This window comes from Gossypium hirsutum, chromosome D02 (assembly GCF_007990345.1).
Source record: "Gossypium hirsutum isolate 1008001.06 chromosome D02, Gossypium_hirsutum_v2.1, whole genome shotgun sequence".
Classification (NCBI taxonomy): Eukaryota; Viridiplantae; Streptophyta; class Magnoliopsida; order Malvales; family Malvaceae; genus Gossypium; species Gossypium hirsutum.
This window is the reverse complement of record NC_053438.1, coordinates 22,403,376-22,425,007: the sequence shown is the minus strand read 5'-3', so window position 1 is coordinate 22,425,007 and position 21,632 is coordinate 22,403,376. Positions and strand designations below refer to the sequence as shown.

The following is a 21,632-nucleotide window of genomic DNA, read 5'->3' as shown; positions in this document are numbered from 1 at the left end:
ATTTAGTTTAGAAAGACAAATCTAAACAAATCTATCAGATTGGCTATATCAAGGCTTGAATTCCTTATTCACAAGATTTGGTGGAATTGAAATTGATGACCAACAAAGCTTGCGATCTCGCCTCCATCTTTGTTCTTTCTTTTCCTACAAAGTTCGTTTTTCTCCTTAATGATTCATGTTTGTTTGGCCAAAAATATGATTATGAATTTGAGTGTTTTCATAGAGCTTTCATACTTGAAAACTTGAGGAAAAGGAAGATAATAGAAAGAAAAATAACACATCAAAAAATAGAAAATGACGGTGAATTTTGGGCCAACATTCGACCAATAGTGAGCCAGTGACAGTGGGAAGCAATGCCTAATAGTGGTAAGTTGTAGGTTTCTGGAAAATTGTAGAAGAAGGGGACTCGAGAGGAAGGGGACTCGAGAGGTAGAGGTAGAGGTAGAGGTAGAGGGAGAAGAAAATGGGGAAAAAAGGGGGAGAGAAAATCTGTCACAAATAATCATGTTTTAATATAATTTAATACGTCAGTAACTATAAAGTTTGATAAAAATAAATATTTATATAAATAAATATATTGAAATATGATTAAATTATATATTATTTTATTAAATTATATTTAATAATAATTATGTTAAAATATAATTAAATTATTTGTTTTTATTTTTATTAAATTATATTTAATAATAATTTTTTAAAATTTAATAGTAATAGCAATTATCATCTACCTACAAAAAAATTTATATTAAGGGTATTTTGGTCATTTAAGTTTTTTTCTTTATGTTATTACAACATTTATTCCATTCAACCAAACACAAAAATATTATTACAACTCTACTCTATTTCATTAAACCAAATCTATTCCATTATAATTTTATTCAGTAAGTGTTTTAGATGGAAAAATAATTTGGTAAATAATTATTCATATTACTATAGACGATTAATATAATATTTATTGAAAGAATATATTAAAATTTTCAAAACTTTGATTTCTTTGTAGTAATAAATTCTTTTTGGCACTACGCCAGTGGTTGCGGGCGCAATGTATAGGGGGAATTCCAGCAACAACGACCGCTAACGTGCGCCTCTCACTCTCCTCGACAAATTCCATTAACGCCACCGTTTTCACTGCTCGTCGTCCCTCTGGTAGGTCTGTTTTATTTTCCAATCTCTCTATCTCTACCTATTTCTTGAGGTCTTTTTAGTTATTTTGGAAACCCTAGATTTTTGTTATTTCTTTTTCATTCATTCTTTTCGAAATCTTATTTCCTCATTGGGTTACGTGCAGTAGAGGGAGAGTAGGACCTAGGCATTGACGATAGTTTGTGAAAACTCTTTAATCGGAAGAAACTCTATCCATATTTAGCTGTAAATAGAATTTTTGTGAACATTTCAGGATTGGTTGAGGCTTGGAACTTTTGGCTTATGGCTTTAGTTGCTTGTATGAAGGACTCGAAATTATGAGCTTTGCGTTTTTGGTTGTGGAGAGATGGAAAGTGATGATGGTTCAAACTTGAAGGCAGGTCCACGATTGCAAATTGATTTGGGAATAATGTGGAGCTAGGGTTAGGAAAGGTTTCATTACAGAATTCCTTTGAAAGTTAGGAACTAGAAAATGGATGGTGGTGGAGGCTCTAAGAAAAGATTAAAGGTCACAGCGGTGGAGGTTGGTGTTGATTCAGATGATGATGAGCCCATTTTGTCTTTGTTGAAGTTAAGGAGACCTAAGAATCCTAAAAAGGATAAGGCTGGATTGGAAGGCAGTGCGGGGAAGTGCCAAAAGGTTGAAGTTAAGGCAGGTAAAACTGTGGACAAAGATGAGGAGGATTTTGGGGGAATGAATGATACATTGGCCAGCTTCAGAAAGAAGTTAAAGGATCCTAAAAAAGATATTGATCCAGGGGCAATGAGGGTAAGGAGTAACTCTTTGAATAAGTCTGTGGAGGGTGGTGGAATTTTGGATGGGAAATCTGTGTCGAACACTGATGTGAAAGGTCAGGATATTGGTGAAGACAGGTCTGATGTGGCTACTGATAAAGTTGTTGGAAAAAAGCGTACAGGGAAAGTAAGGAGAACCAAGTCAGATTCAAAAGCCAAGCCCAGTGAGGTTGATGATGAATCCAGAGCTAAACTTGAGGAAGATCAGAATGAGGGAGGTTTGTCGCCTGGGGAAGGTTTGTATCAGTGTTCTCACAAGGCACAATCTGGTTCAGTAGGGAAATCTTGCCCAATTTTTTGTTTGAAACATAATTGCGAGGCTGCTCATCATGCTTCTGATTCAAAGAATCCTAGCAGAAATTGTGGTGATAGTTCTCATTCAGTTTCTAGTTCAAGCTTCTCACATTCATCCTCCAAAGAATGCAACACAGCTGAGAATCAAGGATTTGACCACAGTTTGTATCAACAAGAAAGCATTTTGGAACCAGGTGACTTAACTGTTCAAAAGGATCCTACAGAATATCCATGTAGGTCATCTAAAGTTTGTGACAAGGAAAGATATTGTCATTCCAACATTGAGCTCAGGGACAATTTCTCAGCAATTGACCTGAGGAGTAAACCAGGAACTGAAAGTTCACAACAAAATAAACTTAATCTGTCGCTGTCTGTTGTTGATTCACTGAAGATGGAAGAAACTTGCACTGACGTTCCAAATTCTTGCGCTGAGGAATACTCTTTAGAAACTTCCATTCATCCCAATGAACTTGTTGCCTCCATTCAGAGGTGCAACTCTGCTCTGCATCAACCTTCTGAAGATGCAAGCCCTGGTGCTTGTGGTCCCATCCATGATACTGTTTTCATCAGCAAAAAGGCCAATGTTGACTCTCCCATTTCAACACCTGATGAAAATGAAAGTTGCCATGAAGATGCAGTCTCTCTCCCTAGTTCTGAACTAAAAAACAGCAAGTCATCAGCTTTCCAGCGAGGTGGGCGCAATATTAAAAAGCGTAGACATGGAGATATGGCTTATGAAGGGGATGCTGATTGGGAAAATTTGCTAACTGAGCAAGGTTTTTTTGGAAATCAACAATTTGCAGACAGTGATCATTCCTTTAGAGCAAGAGAGAAGTTTGATGAGGCAGCAATATCATCTGGACTGAAAGCTTGTGCTGTGGGGCCAGTTGAGAAGATCAAATTTAAGGAGGTGTTGAAGTGTAGAGGTGGTCTACAGGAATACTTGGAATGCAGGTTTGTGAATATGTATATAGTTTTGTTTGCTGTTTATAATTGTTATGAATGTTTATGAGTATTGGTTCCTTTTTATGTTCATATTCTGTTTTTGTTTTAAACGATAAACTATAGCTGTTAATTACACCGAGACCTTGGGTGCCAGCTTGCCAGGTAGCATCTTTTGTAGTAATTTTTACTTTTATGATCTGTGGTTTGGCATCTAGAATCATTCATAAAATTTAAGGATTTGTACTTAGTCACTTCCTTTAATAGGAGTTGATATGATTTCTAATTTCCAATGTGCTGCCTTCGGATTTTCTATTTTATAATTATGTTTTCTTCAATGGAATTTAATTCCTTGGTGCTGCAGGAATCATATCTTAGGTCTTTGGAGTAAAGATGTTAACCGCATTTTGCCTCTTGTTGACTGCGGTGTTAGTGACACTCCTTCAGAGGGTGAACCATCCCGAGCTTCCCTAATTAGGGAGATATATGCATTTCTTGATCAGGGTGTAAGTGTTTGCTTTGAAATGAGTGAAAATTTATCTATATGTTAGTTGATGGATATCTTTTTTGCTCATATTTTAGTAACTTCGGATTTTATGTTGAAGTTTGGATAACCTCTCTTTGCAGGGTTACATAAACTTTGGAATTTCTTCAAAGAAAGAGAAGGCTGAGCTTAGTGTTAAGGACAACTACAAACTTCTCGAGGGAAGAAAAAGTGATGGTAATTCTGTTGCCTCTGTTGCTGATTCAGAGGATGGAGTTGCCTTTATCCTTGGTCAGGTCAAGAATTCTAAAGCTTCTATGGATGCAAAGACTGGTCTTAGAGTTGTTGATGAAAACCAGGCATCTGAAGCGACAATAGCAATAGCTGAAGTATTGGTTGATTCAATCACACCAGAATTACCTTATAAATGCCAGCAAAATGGCAGCTTTAGTGCAAAATTGAACACTGGATTGATTAGTTCGCAGGTTTCTAGTACTGATCTATCTTGTGATGCAACTGATGTTGGAGTAGCCCCTGTAGTAACTCCAGAAGAAAGGAATGACTCACAGTATGTTCAATCTGCAACTTATGATAAACCTGACGGGAATCATCAGCTGCTGAATGATTCAGAGGTCAGAAAGAACATCATAGTTATTGGAGCTGGTCCTGCTGGATTGACTGCTGCACGCCACTTGAAACGTCAGGGATTTTCTGTAGTTGTACTTGAGGCTAGGGATAGGATAGGAGGTCGTGTTTATACTGATTGCTCCTCTCTTTCAGTACCTGTGGATCTTGGGGCTAGCATTATTACTGGAGTTGAGGCTGATGTGTCAACTAATAGAAGACCAGATCCATCCTCATTGATTTGTGCACAGTTGGGGCTAGAGTTAACTGTGTTGAATAGTTCCTGTCCTCTTTATGACATTGTATCTGGTCAAAAGGTTCCTGCTGACCTGGATGATGCTCTTGAAGCTGAATACAATAGTCTTCTTGACGATATGGTGTTTCTTGTTGCTCAAAAAGGTAAAAAAGCAATGACAATGTCTCTTGAGGATGGTTTAGAATATGCCCTAAAAAGGCATCGGATGGAAGAAATAGGAGCAGATATTGAAGAAACAGAATCACATTCTTCAGTGGATGCTTTCTATGACTCAAAAGCTAGCAATATCTTTGGATTTCCTCGAAAAAAATGTTCCGAAGAGGAGATTTTGAGTCCTCTTGAGAGAAGGGTCATGAATTGGCACTATGCTCACTTGGAGTATGGCTGTGCTGCTTCGCTTAAGGAAGTTTCTCTTCCCAACTGGAATCAGGATGATGTTTATGGCGGCTTTGGAGGAGCCCATTGTATGATTAAAGGGGGTTACAGTACGGTGGTTGAGTCTCTTGGAGAAGGGCTTCTGATCCACTTGAACCACGTAGTCACAAATATTTCATACAGCCCAAAGGGCCCGGGGGTTGATAATAGTCATCATAGGCAGGTCAAAGTTTCCACATCAAATGGCAGTGAGTTTTCAGGAGATGCTGTGCTTATCACTGTGCCACTTGGTTGCTTGAAAGCAGGAGCCATAAAGTTTTCTCCTCCGTTGCCCCAATGGAAACATTCTTCCATACAGCAGCTTGGTTTTGGAGTACTTAATAAAGTCGTCTTGGAATTCCCAGAAGTTTTTTGGGATGATACTGTGGATTACTTTGGAGTGACTGCTGAGGAAACAGATAGTAGAGGCCATTGTTTTATGTTTTGGAATGTCCGAAAAACTGTTGGGGCTCCTGTTCTTATCGCCTTAGTGGCTGGTAAGGCAGCTATTGATGGTCAAAATATAAGCGCATCAGATCATGTAAACCATGCTGTAATTATTCTCCGTAAACTTTTTGGAGAGGCTTCAGTTCCTGATCCTGTTGCCTCAGTTGTTACTGATTGGGGAAGGGATCCTTTTAGTTATGGCGCTTACTCCTATGTTGCCATAGGAGCATCTGGAGAAGACTATGATATGTTGGCCAGGCCTGTTGAGAACTGCTTGTTTTTTGCTGGAGAAGCTACCTGCAAGGAGCATCCTGACACAGTTGGTGGTGCAATGTTGAGTGGGCTTCGGGAGGCTGTGCGATTAATTGACATATTTACCACTGGAAATGATTATACAGCCGAAGTAGAGGCAATGGAGGCTGCCCAGAGACATTCAGAATCAGGAAGGGATGAAGTTAGGGACATAATTAAGAGACTTGAAGCAGTTGAACTTTCTAATGTCTTGTACAAAAACTCTTTGGATCGTGCTCGGATTTTAAGCAGGGAAGCTTTACTGCGGGACATGTTCTTTAATGTGAAAACCACTGCAGGACGATTGCATCTAGCCAAGAAGTTGTTAGGTCTCCCAGTTGAATCCTTGAAATCCTTTGCTGGGACAAAGGAAGGGCTTAGCACACTCAACTCATGGATGCTGGTATTATTGCTTTTCACTATTTATTATCCGTCCTTGATTCCTAATATGGCTTTGTTCTACTAATGCATGTATTTAATGGCATTAAATAATGACTGATATTTATTGTGTTCACATTGAAATTTATAGGACTCAATGGGGAAAGATGGGACGCAACTGTTGCGCCATTGTGTTCGTCTTCTTGTGCTTGTTTCAACTGATCTACTTGCAGTTCGTTCATCAGGTACTTGTTTATATTGTGCTATGTAAGTATTTTTTCATAATGTACTTGCATGGTATGTGTGAAGTTTTTGTTTGTACATTAATTTTATGATGGTTTTTCCATTTAGTAGTATATGAAGACAAAAGTAGCTACAATGACATTATATTATTAACATCTTTTAGGCATAGGGAAAACTGTGAAGGAAAAAATTTGTGTGCATACAAGTCGTGATATACGTGCTATTGCAAGCCAGCTGGTTAATGTTTGGCTTGAAGTCTTCCGTAAGGCAAAAGCTTCTTCAAAGAGAAAATCCCTTAAAGATCCAGCTTCAGGAAAGCCACCTCTGCACTCACAGCATGGTGCTTTTGAGAGTAAAGAAAGCTTGCAGGATCCATTTTCTGCTGGAAAGCAGTATCCTTTAAACATAAAGGAGAATGGCAAATCACTTGATATTGAGGTGGAAGCTGTCAACCAAGGAATGTCAGAGGAAGAGCAGGCTGCCTTTGCTGCTGAAGCAGCTGCCCGAGCTGCAGCAAAAGCAGCTGCAGAGGTATGTCTTTCTTTTACCCTTTCAACAATGGCATATTAATATTGATGCATTGTCCTTGAACAGCTGTTACTTGGATGCCACTTGCAGACGTCTGTTCTGTGCTTTTGGATGTTTGGCTTTATCTTGTTTCCTTTAAACACCAAAAGATTTATAGAGCTTATACCCTGTTTTGGTGTTAACTCTTTCAGCATCAGCCTTCTCGACAATCCTTAAGGCTTTCTATTGTGAAAGAATTGAATGAATGCCTCTTTTTTACTTTCTATCAAGTTGATTGACTGGTCGAATTTGGGATAACTTATGATATTATTTGACATTAATTTAAAAATGCAAAGAGTTGCCTAACATTGCAGTAATCAAATTAGTCATGTACATTTTTTTTTTCATCTTCAATAAAAAAATATTTCCTTTCTTTTCTGCTGTGATCATGGACTTGTGTTCAAAAAGAGATTAACTATTGTACTTCGCAGGCACTTGCATCCACAGAAGCTAACTGCAACAAATTACTGCAGCTTCCTAAGATTCCTTCTTTTCACAAATTTGCCAGAAGGGAGCAATACGCACAAATGGATGAAGGGAAATGGCCTGGTGGTGTTTTTGGAAGACAAGATTGTATATCAGAAATAGACTCTAGGAACTGCAGAGTCAGGGACTGGTCTGTTGATTTCTCTGCTGCTTGTGTTAACCTTGACAATTCCGGAATGTCAGTAGATAACCTGTCTCAGAGGAGCCACTTGAAACTCAGAGAACACTCTGGAGAAAGTTTGGCTGTGGATAGCAGTATCTTCATGAAAGCATGGGTTGATACTGCTGGTAATGGGGGGATCAAGGATTATCATGCCATTGAGAGATGGCAGTCTCAAGCAGCTGCTGCTGATCCAGATTTCTTCCATCCTACAAATTTCAAGGATGAGGAAGATTCAAATACTAGTTCAAGGCAACCAACCTGGAAGAATGATGGGCGAGCAAATGAGAGCTCCGTCTCCCAAGTTTCTGTAAACAAGGAGCGATTTGAAAATCATCCCCATGGAGCTGATTGTATTAAACAGGCTGTCGTTGATTATGTTGCATCATTGCTAATGCCCCTTTATAAGGCAAGAAAAATTGATAAGGAGGGATACAAATCGATAATGAAAAAAACTGCAACAAAGGTTTTCCTTTTCTTTCACTCATTAGCTCTCAATTTTTTTGTTGCCTCTATTTCCAGTCTGGTCTTAGGTTTTTGATCTTGTACCAGGTAATGGAGCAGGCAACAGATGCAGAGAAAAACATGGCTGTTTTTGAATTTCTTGATTTCAAGCGCAAAAACAAGGTATGCATATGCATTTTAAATGTCCTGTATTAGCTTATATTATTTACCCTGGCTACCTATAGACCTGTTGGTTTTTTTTTCTTCCTTTTTTCATCCCCAATTTTAAATATTCTCTGACACAAACTACCAGCTTTGTAATTGCTGTTGAGATGTTAAAGCCAGGGATTTATTGCTTTTGTTATGCTTCATTTGTACATTAACTTTTATTTATGATTCTTACTATTATAGTTTTCTTCTTCACAATCATTTTAACAGACTTTCATTGCTAAACTGATAAGTTCTTGCTTTCCCTTTTACTATGAACAGGACAACTGCTTCTTTTATTAGATAGCTAACCTTGATGCTTCATTCTTACTGATGTGTTATATTCCTTTGTGAAAATGGATACTTAATGGTATTATATGATTTGTTTTTGTAACTAAACTTAATTTGGATGCTTTTAACATGCAGATTCGTCCCTTTGTAGACAAATTGATTGAGAGGCACATGGCAATGAAGCCAACCATGAACTATGATGTTGTTAAGGATTGACTAGTTATGCTTTATTGGTTGCTTCTCTGCAAGATGTATAAATGCCTCTCCCTGCTTGAGTTCACTGCCTTAAATTATGGTGATGCTGGAAAGAGTTATACAATCTGCAGTTCATGATCCAGGTGTCCATAGAACAGAAAAAACATGGTTCTGTGTTTTGCAGTCTTGATTGACTCTCAAAGAGGAAAGCAAAAGTTGCTCAAATTGAAGCCTTATTGCATATTTGATCAGAACTGGTACCGGAATATGGTAGAAGCTTTTTGGATGCTGAATTAGTTTCTTTATTATAAATGAGATCAGTGAAAGTATTGTGGCTATGCATCTCTTGGGAAACTGATTGGCATTGAAGATGACATCAAGATCGTTGTATTATTGGCACAAAGGCAATACTTTAAAGGGTGGTGGTTAAGATCCAAAATTTTATTCTTGGATTCCCACAGTTTAGACATTACTTGTCTTTTCTTTTTCCTTTTTATTTTGATGTGTACAGCTTAGAATTCTTTTAGTGATGACAAGCATACAGAGATCATCTATCTGGAAATACTTCAACGTTATCCTGATTTTTTAACTGAGCATCAATTGCTAACTTCAATTTCTTTCTTCAATTCATTGTTGAAGCAATGATGTTTACATGCATGAAATAAATCCAAGGGGCAATAACTACATTTTTTGTAGTGGGGACGGGTTGAACTGCATGCAATCAGTACACATGAAATATTGTTTTCATCATTCCATGATAAAAGCCTTTAAGCTATTTCCTATATGACATTTACATTGAAATTATTAGATGAGTTGCTTGCCCGTTGGTTTTGGTTTAGATGGTATTGAAGTTGTAGGACACATATTAATATTGTATATCACATCTGCTGGGTAAGTTAGAGGAATGCACTATGGAATACTAGGTGGCCATTTCATTTTATATACTTCTTTATGCTGAATGTCAATGGAATATATTTGTCATTTCTCGGTTACTAGTTCATTGCTAACACCTCATTTTGGAATTCCAGATTTGTAAAATGTTGCGGCTGGCCAGTGGCCGATGCGAGGTATGAGCTCTTTTGCCTCTTAAACCTGCTAAATTCTTAGTGGAAACTATTGTGCGACCGCAGGTTGGGTTATATTATTGCAAAACTCAAATTAATATAGCTGGACCTCAAATATATTTGTGCGTGTGTGTGTTTTTAAACATTGACTTCATAAGCAATAGAACAAACTAGATGCAACTGCTTTAGCATGATGGTTTTGGTCCCCATCAAACATTAAGGTAGAGATCTTCACTGGTACTCTATGGAACTTTGGTTGCTTCTGAAGATTTATCCCCTTATCTCCAGGTTAATGGAGCTATGGTAGGTTTGTGCTGTGATCTTGCATTTTGCTTACAGTTGACACCTGAATGATTTTAGGGTCATTCAGTTACAAATTAATCTGTTTACCTGAAAATTTGCTTTGCCTTGTATACATATACATTGTACAAAGGAGGCGACAGCCTACAGATGGGGAAGTGATACAGATTTGAAGGCCAAATGAGTTGGAAGGTTTCTTTTTAATGATGATTATCTGAATTTGGGTTAAAATTTTTTATCATTTGTTGTTTGTATAAAACTTAATGCTTGTGAAAGTTCACCCATAAGGAAGAGGGGATGTTTGAAGCCATATTTGGAAAGTGTTGGGTGTCTTCGTTATTTTCTGGGGGAAATGTGTTGCTCACATGGAGGTTAAGCTTCGAGGAATGCCTTATGCTAAAAATTGGATAAAAGATTGCTCTTCTCTCCTTAAAAAATAAATCCATATATCCATAAACATTCCCTAACTCTTAAATAAGAGAAGAAATGTGTTTTAATGCATTTGAATTTTCTTTTCGGATTTTACTTTTAATATTTAATAAATGGCTTGTACTTTTCTTGTTGTTTTAAGTTAATAAATTCAATGAAGAAAAAAGGCTGAATCATCATGTATTCGTGACCTGTTTGTCTGGCTGGGCCAACAAACTGTCAGTTCAACTTTTTTATTTAATGCGAATATGAAAAGAACAAAAAATGCCATCTATGTTTTTTACTTTAGGGAGCAATTAATAAGAAATGAAGGGTTTGTGATGTAAATGAAAATTCTACTTTAAATTCAGTGATTTGCAATGTAAATTACCCAAGGATGTAACTATTGAATATGATTCTCCTTCATTACTTAGTAAGTTATAATTTTCAATCGATATTTGGTTTGGATAATGCTTGATTAGCAATAAAATTATTTATTTTAAATTACTTAGAATATTATCTATATAATGTTAGATTATTGTGTTTGATTCAAGTGTTTTGAATGCAAGATTTTGTTATTTAGTCTATACAATAAAATATAATCTTGAAAATATTGTTTACTAAATCATCCTTCCTATTTTTTTTCTAGTGTTCAGATAGTAAGCTAACAAATTTTAGGTTTTACTTATGTGTAAAATTTGATTAATATCAACTGTATCAATTGATTTCACATGTAGGTGGGTGAAACAATTTTTTTTCCATTTATTTTGGATTTGTTGAATAATAGATTGTTATATGTTGATTGTTGAAGGATTTTTATTGTTTAATGTATAGAATAATATTTTTTTTTCTAGTTTATTTTGAATTCATTTAGACTTTATTTGATTGAGTAGAAAGAAAATTAAAAAGATGAAAATTTGAAGGGATAGAAAAATAGAAAGATGAGAAATATAAAGTTTCTTTCTATAGGTGCGCTTGGTAGGGAAGATGAAAAAATAGAAAGAAATGGTAGAGTTGAAAAATGAAAGGAAATAATATAGAGCATAGAGATGTTCATGGGCCGGGTTCGGGTCGGGCCCATAAAAAATTTCGGCCTGAGCCCTAGGCCCAGGCCCGGCCCGGCCCAAAATATGGGTTTGAAATTTTGTCCAGGCCCTGCCCGGGGGAAAATTCCTTAGCCCGGCCCCGGCCCATTTTTAAATAAACACCAAAAAAAATTTTAGAAAATTAAAAAAAGTATTTTAAAAATATTTTAAAAATAAAAAAGTATTTTAAAATATTTTTAAAAATAAAAAAAATATATTTATTATATTTGGGCCGGGTCAGGCCGGGCTCGGGCCAAAAAAGTGATGCCCGAGGCCAAACCCGTTTTCTAACGTGCCTCATTTTTTTGCTCAAGTCCATATTTCGGGCCTATATTTTTACCCAAATCCTCCCATATTTCGGGCGGGCCGACGGGCCAGGCCGGGCCGCCTGGCCCATGAACACCTCTAATAGAGCACTTGAAAAATGCATAATTTTGAGCTAACGCATACATTTCTCTTTCATTTTCTTTCCTCTCATCATTCTAATTTGGAAGTATTGATTTTTTTTTACATTAGGATGAAAAATGATAATTTCTCTTATTTTCTTTCCTCTCACTTTTCTTCTTTACCAAGCATAAATTTATTTTCTTTCTCTCAACCAAATAGGCCCTTACGTTTTGCTTGATAGAGTGGGAGGAAAATTAGAAGGATGAAAAATTGAAAAAATATAAAACTAGAAGGATGAAAAACATTATTTTTCTTTCCATGGGTGTGTTTGGTAGGAGAGATGAAAAAAATGGTTGTTCTTGTCATCCATTGCTTGGTAGAAGTGAAAATTGGAAGGAAAGAAAATAAAACATTAGAAAAATATATAATTTTGAATTGACAAACACATATCTCTCATTTTCTTCTCTCATCATTCCAATTTGACAAGATTGATTTTTATATATTAGGATAAAAATGATTACTTCTCCTATTCTTTTCTTTCACTTTTTTTTTCAACCAAATACACTCAAAATTTATTTTCTTTTCACTTTTGCTTTCCTTTCTCTCATCCGTCCACTTTTCCACCCAAACAAGCATACTCTTAGTGATGAATTGTATTTGTGAATTTTATTAAAGATGATTTCTATATATTTGAAGAATATTTTATATTTGAAATTTATTTAATCTCATTTTTCTATATTTGTAAATAACTTTCTACACATATCAAATTTTTTGAAAAAGTAGTGATAAATTTTAAAGGGTACACCAAAACAGATTAGTACTAATAGAAAAAAGATATGTTTAGTACAATACTGACTACCTCAATTTCAATGCAAAAAAAATGCAATCTCCTATCATGCCATCCTTTTCTATATTTTAACTAGAAGTGTTCATGAGTCGGCTTGGCTAAGTTCGAGTCAAGTCCATGTATGGTATTAATATCATGTTATAGTTGTCTAGGTTAACCCGACCTAAAAAAAAAATAAGTCTCAAATTTTGCTCAAGCTTGTCATATTTATAAATGGTTAACTCAAGTCTGTTTAGAACTACTCATATTATATTTTAATTTATTTTAAAAATATATCATGTTTTAAATATTTATAGGAAAATTATTTGATACATTTAGTGTCTGCTTGGTTGGATGAAAAAGAAAAAGGATGGGAGGAGGGAGTGGAAAAGTGAAAAGAAAAAAAAAATTAAGTGTGCTTGGTAGAGAAGAAAGGTGAGAAGAAAGAAAATATAAGAGATTGTCATTTTCCATCCAGATGTATAAAAGCCAATTTTTTTCAAATTGGAATGACGAGAGAAGTGAAAATAAGAGAGACATGCATGTTAATTCAAAATTATACATTTTTCAGATGTTTTATTTTTATTTTTTTATTTTTCAACTCTACCTGTGGAAATATTTTTTTTCCAATTTTCTATTTTCCTATTAAACCAGTCCAAGGATTTGAGTAGAGTAGGCTCAACCCAACTTGGGCTAGACTTGGATAGATATTTTAGCATGTCAAGTTGAGCAACCCAATTTAAATAAAAAAAAATACTTTTTTATATTTTATGAATGTTTGAATAGTAAGACCGGTTTTTGGATTAGGTTGGCTTAAAAAATAGGCTTGGGCATGAAATCTTTTTGGGGATCAGCCCTACTCAACCTATATATACCTCTATTTTCCTACTTAGCACAATTATGGAAATAAAAAAAATATTTTCCATCTTTCTTTTTTTTATCCTTTCAAGTTTTCATATTTTCAATTTTTTTCTACCCTATTGAGCAAAGCTTTAATAGAGTTTTTAGACTCTATAAGTTGAATTCAAAGAATGACATTCATCTTATTTAGGGCGAAGTAAAAGAATAAAAAAAAGTTTAAGTATTAAAAATAGAACTTGTGACAATATTTGAAGCTTATATGTGGAGTTAAAATATTTCATTTGTAATGTATCAAATATTAACTCATATTTATATATATATATACACGTATACATACATTTCTTTTATTATTATATTATACATATTTTTTTTATTAAAAAATTAAATATAAGCAATGTTTTTTTTAACATTTACATTATATTATAACATTTTTTTAATTTTTATAATATAAATTACATGCTAGGTAAAAAAAATGTATGTATTATAAATTAAAAAACAAGTTGGGGTCCTATGGCTTAAATTAAAAAATTTGGGGCTGCTCTTGAAACGTGGGATGTTATAGGGTCCATAACAAGTGTAATCACGTCACGTGATATGAGGTTGCAGTAGCCGTTTCATTTGTCCCCGGGAAATCGCTGCGCGCTTTTGAAAAAGTCGGGCAATAATAGCCTCTCGACTTTCATGATTAAAACAAGCGAAGACCTCCAAATTCGTTCTCACTTTTCTCAATGGAAATATCATTACTTTCATCAACACAGAAATACGCTGCCTCAGCTCTCTTCGCTGTGGCTCTTCACCATTCTCAGCTTCATCAAACACGCCCAACCACTCGTCTCCTTTCTCTTGAAGAAGAGCCTATTGGTGAAGGGGCTAGCAACAGCAGCACCATTTCCGTCTCTGATTTCCCCCACCTTTGGATCCATGACAACTCCGGTTTACTTTTGCCTGTCTTCAGGTTTACTTTACATGTTTAATATTAGTCCCCTCCTTTCGCTTTCTCTATCTAATTTATTTCCAACAAATTTTCTACGGATTAGGTTTATGGAAGTGGAGGATCAAGCTTGGGAGGGGCTCAAAGAAACTGCCGGAGTATCTACTCAAGCAAGGCATCACGTTGGATCAGTATGCCCCCACCCCCTTTTATCTTCATATCCAAATATTCGGATTATGGAACATTTTGATTCTTTTTTTTTTTATTGAGAACGGTTTTGATTTTGGCACAGTTCATGACCTTACTGTCAGAGACAAATGATGAGGTTTCTTCAGGAATCCGAGAAAAGGAACTTGCTTTACTTAAGGCTGTGGATGCTACAATGCTTAGCATGGAAAGCTCTCTCGTTCTTTCTGAGGATAGCGATAAGAGTTGTGACTATGAAACTCATTGCCGCCAGAGGTGCGCTTATCCAGACACAACTACAGCTACGGATCCTAATGGAAGAATCCCAAGGACTACTCCCAATATATCCAATAATGAAGATGTGGATGGATCAGGATTTAGATTTTTCGAGAAACCAATTGAAGAGGGAAAATTGCTTTCAGAGGAGAGGAAATTAACGGTTCTTTATGAGCTTCTTTCATCTTGTGTAGCCGATTATGTGACTGATGGCGGATCAAAGGGCTATGATGCTCGGCACCGAGTGGCTCTTCGTTTGCTAGCTACTTGGCTCAATGTCAAATGGACAAAAATGGTTTGTGTGCTTAAACTACTCATTATTTGATGCAAAAATCCTTTTGCTTTGTAGGTATGAATTGTTAATGGAATTTGGTTTTTAACAATACAAATCCTGTTAGCAGTAATTTACTACATTTGACCCTTTCTATCATTTTTAAGGAAATTCCATTTTCTAGGAGGCTATGGAGATAATTGTTGCTTGCAATCTCATTGTTCGGCTGAAGAACGAAGATGCAGAGCAATTTGGAAAGAGTAAGAACGATAAATGGAAACAGGCAGGCATTATTGGTGCTTCTGCTTTAACAGGAGGATCCTTGGTGGCCCTTACTGGTGGTATGGAATCCCTCAGTTTGTACATACAGATATATTTTTTCCTCAAGGATCCAACCCCCCCGCCCCCATTTTTTAGGGCATAAGCGAAGTTATAAAGTCACCATTGAATAATTTCATAATAGGTGATGTGGTTAGGTGAGAAAACAGTAGTAAAAGAAGAAATTAGGGCTGAACAATTTAGTAAGAACTAAGAAGGAAGATGGAACTTTAGAGACCTTAGGGTTCCTCTGGGTTTCTTTACTAAATTCAAAGATGATGATGATAATAATAATAATAATAATAATAATAATAATAATAATAATAATAATAATAAAAGTCCTGCTGCTGTAAAGCTGTTACAGGATATAGACTTTCTTGCAAGCAAAGTTTCTATACTTTCTTGCAAATAAAGTTTTATTAATAATCTTAGACTTAATTCTCAACTAATAATAATCCTAGCTGTCCAAAAAAAATCTAATACTTTAAATGAAATAAAATAAAATACATCTTAAGATCCTGCGTCAATAGGCCTAGCTGCCCCAGTTGTTGGACACGGATTAGGTGCCCTTGCTGCTACATTAGGCAGCATTGTTCCTGCAGTTGGAGTAGGTGGATTTGCTTTAGCCGCTAGTGCTACAGGACCAATTTCCGGTTCAGTTGCTGTTGCTGCATCATTTGGAGGTATTGATTGGAGGGGCGTTCTACCTGATCTTTTGTTTAAGTTTGGTGCTATTCCTTCAGAACTTTATAGAGCTATCTGGTACTCGTAGTTATAACCGAACCATATAATGCTGGATATTAGGTGATCTATAAGCACTTTTTTTATACTCAACCCTTCAACGATACTGAGCAGTATAATTGTAAAACAAAATGTTGTTAGTCTCCTGACTGAATTGTCAATAAACCAAGCTTATATATATATCATAGGAAACTTAGCTTAACATGATAAAGCTGAGTGAACAGCTAAAAACTTTTACGGGCTAAAACTGTAGGGAACTTAACAATTAAAGGATGTAAAATACAACCTGTTTGCTGCTAAAGTACAGACTTAGTTGTGATGATTGTTATCTAACTTACACTCCTTATTCGTTTTAACTGTAGTAGTGTAGTCTCTAGATCCACTAACTTATCCTCTATGCATCCCAGCTGCTGGAGCTGGTCTTGCAGGAAGTAGAACGGTTATAAGAATTGAAGACCTTGATGAATTCGAATTCATACAAACTGGGTTATATCATAACCAAGGCGTGAGTTTTCATTAATTTATTTAAATGTTTAGCTTTGTAGTTGGCTTGAGTAGGCTACATTATGAATTACTAATTATTGGTTCTTCAATGATGTCTGTTTTCTTACTGGCTTATTTCATGAATTTACTTACCGGTTTTAAATAACTGCAATTTTTCAGCGGCTAGCAGTTGGAATCTTGATTTCTGGAATTGCATTTGAAGAAGAAGATTTCTTAAGGCCTTGGGAAAATTATAATGATAACTTGGAGAGGTAAGATGTTAAACAAGACTGACTCTTGCTTTTCTGCTTTTTGTGTTTAACTTCCCTTCCTTCTATTCTCATGCTTCAACGTTCAGCCTGTTTCGAGTTTCTTTGTAATCTAAAACCAACAACTTATTCGATTTTCAAACTTTCTGCGTCTCGGTGGTGCAATCCAGTTGGTTTTTGAACTTAACTGGTATTGCTGTTGATCTCTCTGAGATGAAAAAGTTCCATCCTTAAGGGCAATGGAAATGGGTTCCGTTATGTTCATGGAATTTCAAATTAGTTCCATATTGGATGTAAATTGTAATTTGTTTTTTATTGATCCTTGTTCTGCCTGCCATGTGATGTAGGCTTCAATTTTCTTGAAGCTACTCCCCCCTTTCTTGATAGTTAATTAGTCATTATTATTGTTCCAAATATGCAGGTATGTGCTAAAGTGGGAGTCTAAGAATCTGATTGCATTGAACGCTGGGATAATGGAGTGGATTACTTCGAGTACTACTTCAACACTAGCCATCAAATTTAGCTAACTGGCAAAATATATTGATTGAAAACTAGCGGTATTTTGCAGAAGTTGCATCAAACTTATTGCAAGGAGGAGCCATGCTGACTGTATTAAGTACATTACTAGCAGAAGAACCTCTGCCAGCAGCTTTGCTTGCTGCATCTGATCTTATCGACAGTGCATGGGCAATTGTTGTTGACAGGTTATATTTACTTTATTGGAAATGATAACCTTAGATGTATAATTAAGTTGAATAATTCTAGAAACTGTTCTACATTTTTTTAGACGTAGATACCGCGTGGCATGCACCTTCTGCACTTTTTGTCAACAACATTTTGACCAACATCTTAGTTCCCTTAGTCTTTAGATAATGCCACTGGTTTCTCTCCTATTTCTCCCTTGGGCATTCTTGGACACTTTTTGCATCATAGTTGTCCATTCCTTGACACTTTGCGAATATTGACTCAGATCTGATAAAGCTGGAAAGCTGCTAGCTGAATTGTTAATAAGTGGATTGCAGGGACACAGGTAGCCACATACGATCAAAGCGAAAATCTGATCTTTTTGCACCATGAAAGTAGTTGAGTAATCACCTTGGTTTATATATATTCTTGTTTCAGACCCGTGACACTCGTCGGTTTCTCATTGGGTGCCAGAGTAATCTTGAAATGTCTCCAGTGTCTGGCTGAAACACAAGGAGATAATGGTGAGATCACCAACCACAATCTGTTTCATCATTTTTAAAATGTCAGGTTGACCGTTTGATAGGTTTTCTTCAACCATATTTTTGCAGCTGGACTTGTTGAAAGAGTTGTTCTTCTTGGAGCTCCCATTCCAATAAAAGATGAAAAATGGGAAGATGCCAGGAAGGTATTCTTGATTGCTTTCAGGCTGTAATGTTATTTGCACATATTTTTTATGGAAACCATGAAGTATCTGTCCATCTATTGCTGGTTTGCAGATGGTGGCAGGAAGATTTGTCAATGTTTACCATACTAATGATTGGACACTTGGAATCATTTTTCGTGCCAGGCAAGTGATTGGTCTATACTTAATGATAACTTATACTCTGCAATAGTCAGTGTTATTCCCCTACTCTGATTGGGACACTAGGAAACATTAGAACTGACCGGAGAGACACCGCAAGCGGCCCTGCATTCTGTACCGTCCGGATGGTCACTCACCGACTGACTACCCATGTGCCTTGTACCCCAATGGGAGGGACCATCCATCCTTTACCACCCAGTGGGACCTTCTGTTAAGCCATCAGATATTAATGGATACCCTCTCCTCAAGGGGAACCACTCGGGAATCACGACTTTCCTATAAAGACCCTAAGGTATCAACATTGTAGGGGGACTCGTCTCCTCTCCCAAAAACCCTAAGTCATCACCCTTCTCTACCTGAGTCCCTCTACTTTTTTGGCTCTCAACTCTAGAGTGGGTGAATCGGCCTTTCTCGACATCGCCCCCTCTCCTCCTCCACCTCTGTTGATACCGTGTGTCAACAATCAGTGAAAGAGGATTTCTTCCACGGATGATCACCCACCCTAATATTTAAAACCTATGTTACTCCGACACTAATATGATATGGTTATATTTGATTTATTTTATTTTATTTCATGTATTTGGAGTAATCTTGGAGTGTCAAATCCTTATGTCCATAGCTGCATATGAGATAATATTGGTATCGAACACGGATACTTGAAAAAATAACAAGGCCGAAGCACATAATTCAAAGCTGAATCTACTACTAGTCAGGCTTCGGAACCCTGTATCCTCCATTATTTTTATTTTTACTTTGTCAATTTTCCTGTCAGCAGCGTACTTTCCACGGGATTGGCCGGAATTCAACCTGTTCAACTTCGAGGGATTGAAAATGTAAGTAGTGAGTTCTTGCTAGTTCCTTTTCAATTTGGATGGTATAAAGAAAATGAAATTTCAATCAAATTTGCAGGTTGATGCAACTGAATATGTGGAGGGACACTCTTCTTATCTTTGGATGACAAAGGAAATCTTGAGACAGCTTGATGTAGACAACTATAATGCTATTTTTAGGACTACCCAGCAGGCTAAACCCCTGCAAGACCAAACCAAACAAACAAACATAGTTTTCATATAAACAAAGAACAAAAAGGAAATCTTGACTGTTTATATAGAATTTAATAATATATATATAATATAATTAAACGCTTCGCTTCAATTGTTGTCTTGAGGTTTTTATCTAAAAGGATATGCCATTTGCTAAATTCCAATCTCCAATTGAAGGTGAAAAAACCATTACAAGGTAAAAGCAACACTGATAACTTTTCATTGATATTCATTTAGTTACAAAAGTAGTAGTATTGACCGGTGTCTGTTGAGTTGAGTGGCAAAGAGCTCGATACCCTTTAAGTAAGTTTTTGGGTTTGAGTCTTGTGAACAGAAAAGCATTGTTAGGAGCTTATTCCCTGTTTAGGGGTCAGCTTGATTTCGAATTTAGTTGAGAGCCATCGTGACTACCAAACATAGGAAGATATGTTATGAAAGAGGCCTAAATCTCTTAGAGGCAGTGGAGGGAGGGGTGATCACTGGAACCGTAAAAGAATCATCCGTCCATCTCCTGTTAGCTTTGATGCCGATAGTTTCCTTGAACCACCCAGTTTGCCCTCCTATTTGTGAAGAATTATGGGGAGTACACAAGGAAGATGGTGAGTGCTGTGGAACCCAAAGCCCTGAACTTTCTGGTGAGAAAGTAGTCGTATTCCTCTCAAGATCAGCGTCGACAAACGGCAACAGACCATCATCACTCTGACAAATTCAGACCCAAAACCAAACAATTATTCAGATCCCAAAGAAAATCATATTTGTATACAGTGCCATGAGCTTCTTAGAATAGATGAGTGATGGATTGAATGCCAACCTTAGAGAAACCGGAATCAAGGAAATCTTCGACGTGCCACCCTGGAAGCATCTCTATCAAGTAGTCAGATATGCTGCTCACTGAAGCACATGTTTCACTTGGTAAGAGGTTATTATCTCCACTGTTCTTGTTAATGACTGCTGCTGTTGCTGTTGTAGTCATAGCCGCTGAAGATGGATTGAAACTCGCTGGAGAAACAGAGAAGGGATCGTTGACCAATTTTTGAGAATTGAATTGAGGAAGGGAATCACCATCGTAGAGAGCCGAGGTAGCAGAGAGCTTAACCCCTGTAAGAAGAAACCTGTCATGCTTCTGGGTATATTGGTTTGCTGAGTGAATTGGAACATCACAATCTTTACATAGAATTGCCCTGTCTTGTACACAAAACACGAACCCTCGTTTCTCCTATAAAAAGACCCTACATCAGAATCAATCAACCACAAACACCATCGTCCACACAATTCTACACACAAAAAGATACCTGACAGATGTCACAGAGAGGGACTTGTTTAGAAGAGGAAGGATGGAGAAGGGAAAAACGTTGGTGTTTTGAAGCAAGCTTGTTGGCATGGTGGACGCGGTGATCACAGGCGCCGCAGAGGGCGGCTTCGTCAGCGGTGCAGAACACGGAGGCGGCCTCTTTCTCACACACGTCACACTGAATCTTCATCTGTTTCTCGATCTTCAGCTCCAATTCCTGAAAGAGAGGAATATCAATCAAAGTAGATTGCAAGAATAAGCTACAGTGTCAATGCTGTAAGGATGGCACCTTGCTTTATTTTATATATATATATAGTCTAGTCTTACGTTACAATGACAATCTTAGAAAGTTGAAAATACGACCAATTTGAGTGCAAAGTATTTGATAAAGATTTTAAAAAGATTTATATTAATATTTTGGAAAGGGGATAAGATGATAAAAGATTCAAATTCTGAGCAATGATGTAAAAAAGCAGCACCATTTTTATCACTCTGACTTGATGATAGGGAGTGATGCCTGTTGGAACATCTCATTCTAACATTAAATTAAAACAAATTTTTTTTTATTTTGGATATCTAAGCATTTTAGTTCGATTCAGTCTGTGCCCATCTCCATTTTATTTTTCATAATTACATATAAAAATAAAATATAATCGTTTAATTAACAATTTTAATGGAATAT

General features: G+C 36.5%; 3 protein-coding genes across 6 annotated transcripts; 2 read left to right on the top strand and 1 right to left on the bottom strand.

Annotated features, from left to right (window-relative positions):
• The first annotated feature begins 986 nt into the window (after window positions 1-986).
• LOC107910719 (lysine-specific histone demethylase 1 homolog 3) lies at window positions 987-9,274 on the top strand. Of its 3 annotated transcripts, none has more exons than XM_016838687.2 (9): window positions 987-1,146; window positions 1,397-3,186; window positions 3,539-3,680; window positions 3,802-6,093; window positions 6,220-6,313; window positions 6,475-6,842; window positions 7,310-7,990; window positions 8,077-8,151; window positions 8,602-9,274. In XM_016838687.2, the coding sequence occupies exons 2-9, from the start codon at window positions 1,616-1,618 to the stop codon at window positions 8,680-8,682; spliced, it is 5,304 nt and encodes a 1,767-aa protein (XP_016694176.2). In that variant the 5' UTR covers window positions 987-1,146; window positions 1,397-1,615; the 3' UTR covers window positions 8,683-9,274. The 3 variants fall into 3 exon arrangements, with proteins under 3 accessions (XP_016694176.2, XP_040944701.1, XP_016694175.2); XM_041088767.1 differs by having other exon boundaries at window positions 997-1,146; window positions 1,289-3,186; XM_016838686.2 differs by having other exon boundaries at window positions 997-1,150.
• Window positions 9,275-14,188: 4,914 nt separating this feature from the next.
• On the top strand, window positions 14,189-19,771 carry LOC107910720 (transmembrane and coiled-coil domain-containing protein 4). 2 transcript variants are annotated; one of them, XM_016838688.2, is made up of 15 exons: window positions 14,245-14,547; window positions 14,630-14,714; window positions 14,816-15,280; window positions 15,441-15,597; window positions 16,105-16,257; window positions 16,723-16,820; window positions 16,979-17,070; window positions 17,489-17,559; window positions 17,636-17,771; window positions 18,038-18,097; window positions 18,190-18,275; window positions 18,363-18,439; window positions 18,531-18,601; window positions 19,392-19,449; window positions 19,526-19,771. In XM_016838688.2, the coding sequence occupies exons 1-15, from the start codon at window positions 14,321-14,323 to the stop codon at window positions 19,688-19,690; spliced, it is 2,001 nt and encodes a 666-aa protein (XP_016694177.1). In that variant the 5' UTR covers window positions 14,245-14,320; the 3' UTR covers window positions 19,691-19,771. The 2 variants fall into 2 exon arrangements, with proteins under 2 accessions (XP_016694178.1, XP_016694177.1); XM_016838689.2 differs by lacking the exon at window positions 16,105-16,257 and having other exon boundaries at window positions 14,189-14,547.
• Window positions 19,772-19,856: 85 nt separating this feature from the next.
• Window positions 19,857-21,403, bottom strand: LOC107910721 (B-box zinc finger protein 21). The gene is made up of 4 exons (XM_041088766.1): window positions 21,240-21,403; window positions 20,952-21,167; window positions 20,471-20,875; window positions 19,857-20,358 (listed from the first exon to the last, which is right to left on the bottom strand). The coding sequence occupies exons 2-4, from the start codon at window positions 21,138-21,140 to the stop codon at window positions 20,089-20,091; spliced, it is 864 nt and encodes a 287-aa protein (XP_040944700.1). The 5' UTR covers window positions 21,141-21,167; window positions 21,240-21,403; the 3' UTR covers window positions 19,857-20,088.
• Between the last annotated feature and the right edge of the window lie 229 nt (window positions 21,404-21,632).